Source organism: Doryrhamphus excisus, chromosome 20, assembly GCF_030265055.1.
Source record: "Doryrhamphus excisus isolate RoL2022-K1 chromosome 20, RoL_Dexc_1.0, whole genome shotgun sequence".
NCBI classification, from domain to species: domain Eukaryota; kingdom Metazoa; phylum Chordata; class Actinopteri; order Syngnathiformes; family Syngnathidae; genus Doryrhamphus; species Doryrhamphus excisus.
Genome location: NC_080485.1, coordinates 7,582,835 through 7,592,538, shown reverse-complemented (window position 1 = coordinate 7,592,538; position 9,704 = coordinate 7,582,835). Strand labels below are relative to the sequence as shown.

Sequence of the window (9,704 nt, the reverse complement as noted above, 5' to 3'; positions counted from 1 at the left end):
ATTAACCGAACATGCAAGAACATGCAAACTAAACACAGATATACCCAAGCAAAGAATCGAACCTAGGTCTTCCCAATCTCCTGACTGTGTGGCCTGCATGCTAACCACTTACACACCAGGTGGCCCCAAAATAATCATTAAATAGTGATATAATATTTAAACTATATCCATCCATCCATCCTCTATGCCACTTATCCTCACTAGGGTCGCGGGGTATGCTGGAACCTATCCCAGCTGACTTTGGGTGAGAGGCAAAGTACACCCTGGACTGACAGTCTCAGTTAATATATTCATTCATTCATTCATTTTCTACCGCTTATCCTCACGAGGGTGTACCCTGCCTCTCGCTCAAAGACAGCTGGGATAGGCTCCAGCACCCCCGCGACCCTCGTGAGGATAAAGCGGTAGAAAATGAATGAATATATTCATATATTACTACAAGTTAACATAAAATAAGTAGATTTTTTTCTTTGACCCTCTACATTGAAAACATGTGATTGATCATCAAGGCGGCGCTAAGTAAGTCTCTTTTTTACAGAAAAGCATCACAACCAATGAGTAACTCTTGTTTTTGTTTATTTGCATCATCAACAACCAAACACATTTGATGGTCTCCCAGCATGTAACACAAGACTTGAACACCATCCATTGTCTTCATCACACCGACCCATGAATGCGTATCTTTTTTTACTAGATTTACGTTTTCATCTTTAAAAAGAAGAACAGATAAAACAAAGTACCACTTCTGATTTAGAAAGCAACAACAGTGCAATTCTGCAACGCTCAGTAAACATAATATTCATCCGGGTGGGTAGCTTCTTTTCAACAAAGAGAGTAAGAGTAACTCCTAACACGTCATCATTGATCTTGTCCTGTGAAACAACCCCAAGGTGCTAGAACAATTAAGAGTGCTCATTAGATGAAATTTAACTCTTCTGCCTGTGATGTAAATAATGCAATGCAGTCAGAAAAAAAAAAAAAACCCAAACAGGCGATAGACCTCCAAAGGTGAAAGAAGATTTACTTTTAAATATTCATTCTTTTTTTTTTTATGTGCGCATAAAAGTGATGGAGTTATACTAAGTGGGGTGATTGTAAGTGCAGAGTAACATGCTACAGAGAGAAATAAGTGTCTCGTAGTACTCCCTAATCTAAGACCCAGCATAATTAGTGGCCTCAAAGTACCAAAAAGCAGCACAACCACTCAAATACAAATGGTTGATGAGCGTTAAACACAGTGCGTTTGACTATAAATGCGTGTATTTATATTCCCCTCCATTACAACGCTGACGACAGACTGAATCATCGTATGAAACACCCTTTAGAGAATACAGACCGTGATCTATCGCTGCTACCTGTATATATGCTGTATGTGCATTCTATGCAAACTTAGAAATACTGTATTAATAAGTGGAGCTATTTATCATAGAAGTTATGTCTGTGGCCAGCCTCAGCCATGTGTGTGTCATCATATACATTTAACAATTTACATATATTCATATGTACATGCACATCTAGTGCAATATATATTTATAATCATTTTTCCATCTGCATTATTATACACGCCACCATCTGAGATATACGTACATCTGACCATCATCAAGTGCTGAAATTAAACACAAATAAGTAAAACACTTTATAACAATAGTGGTGAAAATAAATACTCAGCTACGCTACACAAAGTGTTTTTTTTTTTTTTCTCAAAGTGTTCAAGTTGTCAGGCGTAGAAGATAAGCTCAGGAATCTGACCTCCTTGCACCCCTGTGCCATTCGTGCTGTCTGACGAGCACTGAAATTGAAATGTCACCTTCCCGCACTGCACCTCTGTCATTCCTTCCTGTCCAAAGTAGCTCAGCTCATTGCCATCCAGAACCACGCTAGCGGTATAGAAGGTGTCGGGTTCGATCTGAACCGGGTACTCAAACCATACGGGGAAAGTGTTGCTGGATCCATCCGAGAAGTACTTGCTTAGGTTCTGTCCCATGAGTACTCCTTGACGTTTGAGTTCTATTTTTGCACTGTATTCTGTCGATCCACAGCTGGAGCCGTAGAGTCCGAACCCAGCGATAAAAACCCGTTTGTCCACGGCAAACTGTATGCTGTCACATCGGCCTCGATAGCGCCACTGATTGCTCCGGTAAGCGCAGGACTGGAACCGGTGGCAGCGTTGGGGTGTTAGACCTTTCCTTTGCTGGCTGGCAAACTGAAGTTCAGGCTTCTTGGCGGCCGTGTACCAAAGGAAGATGTCATTGGTCTCGTTAAGCGTCAGCACGCCTGACTGGGCTGCTCCATTAGCGAAGTCATCCAGCGCCATGGTGGGGATGCGTATCAGGTACATGGCCTTGCCCAAAACCTTACGCTTGTTGTCAGTGGACATGGTGAGCTCCTGTCTCTGACACTCAGCTTCAGCCCAGCTGAGCGCCGCCTCGAAGACAACAATCTCTTTAGCGTTGAGTGTCTCTCGCTGGAGGATGCTCTCCAAGGTCTGGGAGTCGATGTCGCAGAACCCCTCAGAGCGTAGCGCCAGCTCGGCCTGGGCGTCGATCACTTCCCAGCAACGCTGAGTCAGCTCGGGCTCCTCGAACAAGCAGCTCTGGGAGAGGAGGACGCAGGCGTTCTTGGCGCTCAGGCTGGTCTCCAGGAAGTTTACGCAGGCTCGTGCCAGGTGGGGGACAATGTACTTTTTGGCAGCGTATAGAGTGGCTAGCACTGTGTCAGCGCTCAGGTCAATCTCATCACAGTAGATGTACCTGTTGACACAAACACGTGCTGTAGCTTTCTCAGCTTTAATGGCTTACTGCTAATGAAGCTTGTAGCCTAATGTGGGATACTATTTTGTACCGACAGGTGAACCATCTTCTAAGGTGCAAATATTATGGAACATATCTATAGAAATATCTTTCTAGTATATGTATACAATCATTGCATGTCATGGCTCCCTCCATCAAAGCAGAGTGCAGTCATAATGAACTGTAGTATATATATAAGTATATATGTATATACAGTAAACCTCGGATATATCGGATTCAATTGTTCCCACTGGTTTTGTCCGATATAAGCGAAACCCGTTATATGCGTATACCGGAAAATGTCCGTTTTACGCATATATCGGATTTATATCCGGTATATGCGTAAATCGGATTTTATCCGTTATAAAAAGGCACTTCCTTGACTATGTTTCCAATGTACCTGGACGCGCAGGCAACGCTGCAAACGCTGCAAATGACGTCGTATAGCGGCCTGTCATGATTCGGCGAATCGGAGCGCCACGATGTGGCCATCCGATATATGCGAGGGAAATTTAATGGAAATGCATTGGATCGGGACTGGAGATTTTGTCCGAAATAGGTGAAATCCGTTATAAAAAATCCGATATATGCAATGAATTTTTATTGGAAATGCATTACAGAAAAATTGGTTCTTTTTTGTCTGTCCGTTGTGAGCAAATTTCCGATATATCCGAATCCGATATATCCGAGGTTTACTGTATATATGTTAAGGGCGACATGGCCTCCAGGGGGCGCCAAGAATTGACCTTCAATATAATTATAATAAAACGTGTTATTACTATGAACTCTGAAAATTGTAAAGAACTGTACGATTTCCGGTCTCCCCACACCCAACATTTGTATACATAGTTGTATATAGTAATTTATTCACTATTTGTATATATTTATTGCTTCTAATTAACTATCGAGAGTTGCAGAAATTACATGGTTAAATTCTTTGATGTTGATTTATGATTTAATATTATTTATGTGGTATACTATTTTGTACCAACAGGTGAACCATCTTCTAAGGTGCAAATATTATCGAACATATCTATAGAAATATCTTTCTATGTATACAATCATTGCATGTCATGGCTCCCTCCATCAAAGCAGAGTGCAGTCATAATGAACTGTAATTACGCTAACTGGCGAGGATACACAACATTAGCTACTGATATGCTTTTCAATACAAAAACTTACAAAAATAAATGTGATTGAAATGAGTGAGATTCGAGTGAGAAGTAATATTACATATATTAAGTAGTAATATACATATTATTTAAACATTATGTGTAAATATGTATGCATATTAATACTACTATTTATATTGACCGATCTGTATTTTTATTATTAAAGTCAGAGCCGACTGGTTCATAAGGCAATTTTGGCATATGTAAGGGCGGCATGGCCTCCAGGGGGCGCCAAGAATTGACCTTCAATATAATTATAATAAAACGTGTTATTACTATGAACTCTGAAAACCGATTAAACTGTAAAGAAATGTACGATTTACGGTATCTCCACACCCAACATTTGTATACATAGTTGTATATGGTAATTTATTCACTATTTGTATATATTTATTGCTTCTAATTAACTATGGAGAGTAAGTGATTTAATATTATTTATTCATTTTCAGTTGTATTATGCACTGCGTTCTGCTGTGAGGTTTTACCCATCTTTATGTACAATGAATATTTCCGATGTTCAACTAAGAGAACAAAGCTAAAGTGTAGTATGGGTGAAAGAGAAAAGAGGATGCTTACTTTAACATTGCCAGAAAGGCTGGTGGTTCCACATCTGGAATATGGATCTCATCGTCATTTTCGGCCAGTTCTCCGTAGAACATGGCGTGAAACACGGAACTGCCCACCGCCAAGACGTACTGTTGGAAAACGAACAACGTAAATACATGAATATAATTGATTTCATCTGCACTATGAGTTAAACAATACATGTTATGACCACATGTGCTTGAGATTTGTAATTTGATTTGAAGAGTGTTAGTGTATTTAAAGCGCAGCTATTGAACGATGCCGCCGTTGTAATTACTGTAGGTTGTGTTTGTCAGTTTTCCCTTATTATGAGCAGTGTTCAGCCAGATAGCACAGTATAGTATTTCCCCTCAGGATGAAGAGGCATGTTTGTAGCAAACAAGATTGCAACTGATAGAAATAAAATGAATTCTTAATCACACCATTGAACAGGGGAAATTCAATTTCCTGAAATTAATGACTAATCGCAGCTTGACTGCAACACGACGCTAACTGTAATTCCAGAAATGAGAACAAATCCATGAATGACATTACGGACTCCTGTACTGAGCATGTCAGTGTGTGCATGTGTGGTGGCGATGGTGGTGGAGGGTTGCAGAGGTGCAGTTGAAGAGCTTGCGGGTTGGGAGGTTGGGTGGCTTGAAGTCGGGCAATGAGATGATAATATTACATCAAACCAATATATGGTGTAATACAAGAACAGACAGATATTAAATATTATTTTCCATAAAGAGAGGTCAATTGGACCACTTTAAGATGTGCTTAGTCGCAGCTCTTGGCTCTGACTGCTAAGTGGAGACAATAAAGAATGCTGCACTGGCCGTCATGTCCAACTGGCATAATGTTTCAGCTAAGCACAGTCAAGTCATCCCTCATATCCTTCCATAATAGCCTCCTCAATGTGCACTAACCAACCTGCAGCCAGCAAGTATAGAGTTTACATTTATTCTCATATTCTCAAACCAAAACGTTTGCCTCTACAAGATGAATCAGTCTCTTGCAGCATTGTCAGATGGGCACTTTTTATGCAATTTCTAGATATATGACATTCTGCTGACTAAAAACCTGACAAGGCAGTCAAAATTTTAAGCTGAGTTGCACTCAAAACTTGTTTATTTTTTGCCGTGTTCAATCACCACCACATCATAAAAATCTTCGTGAAAAATAGTGGCAAGCAAAACCCTGCACTCACTGAAAAATACAGTACGTCAGCGCTAATTTGGACCTGCATCTTTAACCTAGGCGGCACGGCAGTCGAGTGGTTAGCGTGCAGACCTCACAGCTCGGAAACCAGGGTTCAATTCCACCCTCAGCCATCTCTGTGTGGAGCTTGCATGTTCTCCCCGTGCATGCGTGGGTTTTCTCCGGTTACTCCGGTTTCCTCCCACATTCCAAAAACATGCTAGGTTAATTGGCGACTCCAAATTGTCCATAGGTATGAATGTGAGTGTGAATGGTTGTTTGTCTGTATGTGCCCTGTGATTGGCTGGCGACCAGTCCAGGGTGTACCCCGCCTCTCGCCCGAAGACAGCTGGGATAGGCTCCAGCACCCCCCCCCCGACCCTCGTGAGGAAAAAGTGGTAGAAAATGAATGAATTAATCTTTAACCTAGCTTCTTCTTTGCAGCTACGACTAACAGCTACTATACATAGAATAGTAGATCCTTTGTAAGATCTCTGCTGCTTCTATTTTCATTATATTAAAATAGAGAAATATGTTTTTAGGTCATGTCCTTTGTCCAGGCATAAAGCATGATGAATCATTAATGGGAACGTCACGGAAGACAAAACCTTCACAATGCTACATGCATTGTGTTTCTCATGCAATATCAGTTCAGCCACCATGAATGCAACTGAGTTTTCAGAGATGGCTCTGTATTGCTGAAAAAAAAAGTTCAATAATTGCAGAATTCACCCTAAAAAACATGCAAAGATGTCTTATGGAGTATAACACTTCCTTGTCCCTTCTTTCCTTCAGCCTCATTTACATAAATAATTAAGGACTGTCTGAAACAGACACATGGTGCGGAAGTGAGACTGGAGCACAAAGGATTTCAGTTCCGTGAAGTAATGAGGAAGATTATTTAAATGGGGATGGGCTGATTGCTAGCTTGTTGTAGTCCTCATGTAGTGACTGAGCGACTGATTGGTGAATTTCTTACTCTGTGTCCTGGCAGGCGTTTGGTCCTTCCGGGCTGACCCACAACAAAATGAACATCTGCCATCAGCTCATTGTTGAACATGACTGAATTTCTGAAAATGCAAAGAGAGAAACACACTTTTAGAAAACTCCCGATGCGGAAGGCAGCTTTAAGATGTCAAAACGACTTGAGAGAGTCCCCGGCTACGTCTTCAAAGAAGAAGTCAATTATATGCAAATCTTATGACTGTACAAAGCGTACCATTTCATAATGAGACAAAAAGTGACTGTGAAGACCACAGTGAAGCTGTGTTCATGTATTATTGAGTAGAGAAGCATGTCACTGGGCTAGGTAAACAAAATGTTCCAGTGAGACAACAAAGCCTGGTCGAAAAACACACATTTTAAATATTTTGCTTTTAGTCAAGAACAATTTGGGCCTGTTGTGCATATCAATCCTCTGTTGTGTCAGCAGGAGCAAAGAGGGTGTCAACAGGAATAACCCTGGAAAATTAAGGGCAGGGTGCAGGGAACACCCACTTAAACATACAAAATGACGAATTTAGTATTTTTTATATACTAAAAGTGCATGTTTGTTGAAATCATCCACTGGTGCCTACCTTTCTCTGATAGTGGAGTAGAGTCCTTGCCAGTTACAGTTGTGTATTGTGTTGTTGTTGTTGAGGTTCTGCTGCTGGTACTGTTGCACAGTAGTGGCAGGTGCCGGCTTTTTGGTGGGAAATATGTCCGCTGCCATCTTCTTCTTCTTCTTGCTCCTCAGAGTGATAATCTCATAACAAACTGGGGGCAGCTTGGAGCTGCTGCTGGCATTCCCCTTCTTGGAGCTTTTGCTTGACTTGCTTTTGACTGACTCAGGTAGCATTAAGAAGAAAGTCAGACATTTCATGTTCCTTCCCTTGGCATCGACCATGAGTGTGTTCAACTGCCGAGCAGTGGAGAAGCGTGCAGAGAAGACATTCACCAACAAGGAGACAGCTGTGAGGGAGGACCTGGGAAAATGACAGCACAGGTTGCTGGCCTCGGACGCAGTGCAGCACACGCAGATCCTCTATGAGACTCTAAAACTTGGTCTTCTTTTCACTCCTCTGAAGAGCAAAGTCCACACTTGAGATCCACTTTTTTTCTGTGTGAAGTTAGAGCAGCTCTTGGGGATCCCATTGCTGCTTTACAGAGTGATGAGATCAGCGCTTTAAATGGCCTCTTCTCCCTTATCGCTCTGCTGAGGGTTGGTCTGACAGCCCCAGATTTAGTGCTGCTGCAGTGCTCCTCAGACAGACAGCAGCGATGCCTCGGTCCCTCTCATCTCCCACTCTTACTCCTCCCAGTGTCACACTTTCCTGCTCTTCACTGAAGAGTCTTTTAGGTTCTCAGGTTCTCCTCAACATGTCCCTCCTTTGCTTCCACCTCGGAGTCATCATACAGGATGCTGTGGTCGTGGATGCTGCGCTGCTCTGCGCCGTCACTCGTTCTGCTGACTACAGAGATTGAATGGGAGCGCACAGAGGAGACAGCGTTCTACCCGCCTTCCTCCCTCTGCCCCCCCCCCCCCCCCCCCACCCCTCGCAGTACACAGAACTCCTCATAGTACAGCCAATGGCAGCACACATCTTTCCTGATTGGCTCATGGAGCGGAGTGCAGCACATACTTGAATATGTAATAGTCAAAAGTCTCAATTAAAGAGACAGCCGTTTGCCATCATGGTGGCATATTCTTCTATACATCTACTTCCTGTTTTTATCACCTGGAGTCATGCATATTTGCTGTAATTTGAAAGGGTAATGCAAATACAGTACATGTTCTTTTGAAGGGCAGGATTTGCTTAATTAATACACTGTCTTATATTTTCTTGAAAACTGCTTTCTGTGATGTGTATACATACCATGCACAGACCTGTATTTGCATTTCAGTGCAGACTTATGTGTGCTTTGCAAATATGCATGTGTAACTATAATGTGTTTTATCCTAAAAATACAAACCCAAAGGATTTGTATCGCTGGCCAAATTTAGAGTGGATTTTATTGATTGAATGAATCATCTGAAAATCATTTGTACCATTCTAAAGGATCCTGTAAACTACATTGGATATGCTTGCACTGAGAAAGGGAAATAGTAAACCATCAAGAAATATTTAAAATTGTGATCTTAGCACTGCATTTTGTTTGTGCCATTTTTGTGCCATTTCCAACTTAGAGTTGGCCATGAAGCCATTCAATAAATATTCATTCATTCATTTTCTACCGCTTTTTCCTCACGAGGGTCGCGGGGGTGCTGGAATCGCCAATTAACCTAGCATGTTTTTGGAATGTGGAAGGAAACCGGAGTACCCGGAGAAAACCCACGCATGCACGGGGAGAACATGCGAACTCCACACAGAGATGGCCGAGGGTGGAGTTGAACCCTGGTCTCCTAGCTGTGAGGTCTGCGCGCTAACCACTCGACCACCGTGCCGCCCTCACTAAATATTAAGTCTGCTAAAACCAACTTCCCCCTTTCCAAAAACCAATAAATGAATGGATTGAGCGTTTTTTGTTAAAGGGGACTTTTTATGCTTTCTTACTTTTCTGACCTATAAATGTTGTTAGAATGTTGTATTATTGTGTTAAACAATGCCAAAGTTTCTGATAATGAGGTTTGCTCATTTCGAAGTGAGCCCTGAAAGAAGTTGGGATGGTTCTGAATGCTTCGTTTTTTTAACACAGGCTTACTGTGACATCACAGTGAGCCAGACTTCCTTATATGGGCATTCTGTACAAGCTGTTAGCTGTACAAGCTGAGTGAACCAATGCCCCGAGGTGGGTCATGGCATTTTGACTGTTTTCGAAATCCAAGGAAATACAACTGGAATGGGTGCAGATTCTGGATGATCTAGAATGTTTTCTGTGCTGGTTATTGTGTGTAGCTCCTCTATAGGAGTCCACAACTCAATACAAAGCACCCAAAGATGAGCATAATAGGTGCCCTTTAAGACATCTCTGCAGAGGACTCGACTGAGCCATA

At 42.0% G+C, this 9,704-nt stretch overlaps 1 protein-coding gene across 1 annotated transcript; it reads right to left on the bottom strand.

Annotated features, from left to right (window-relative positions):
* Positions 1-559: 559 nt before the first annotated feature.
* btbd3b (BTB (POZ) domain containing 3b) lies at positions 560-8,225 on the bottom strand. Its single transcript, XM_058058371.1, has 4 exons — positions 7,306-8,225; positions 6,708-6,798; positions 4,538-4,656; positions 560-2,750 (listed from the first exon to the last, which is right to left on the bottom strand). The coding sequence occupies exons 1-4, from the start codon at positions 7,614-7,616 to the stop codon at positions 1,718-1,720; spliced, it is 1,554 nt and encodes a 517-aa protein (XP_057914354.1). The 5' UTR covers positions 7,617-8,225; the 3' UTR covers positions 560-1,717.
* Between the last annotated feature and the right edge of the window lie 1,479 nt (positions 8,226-9,704).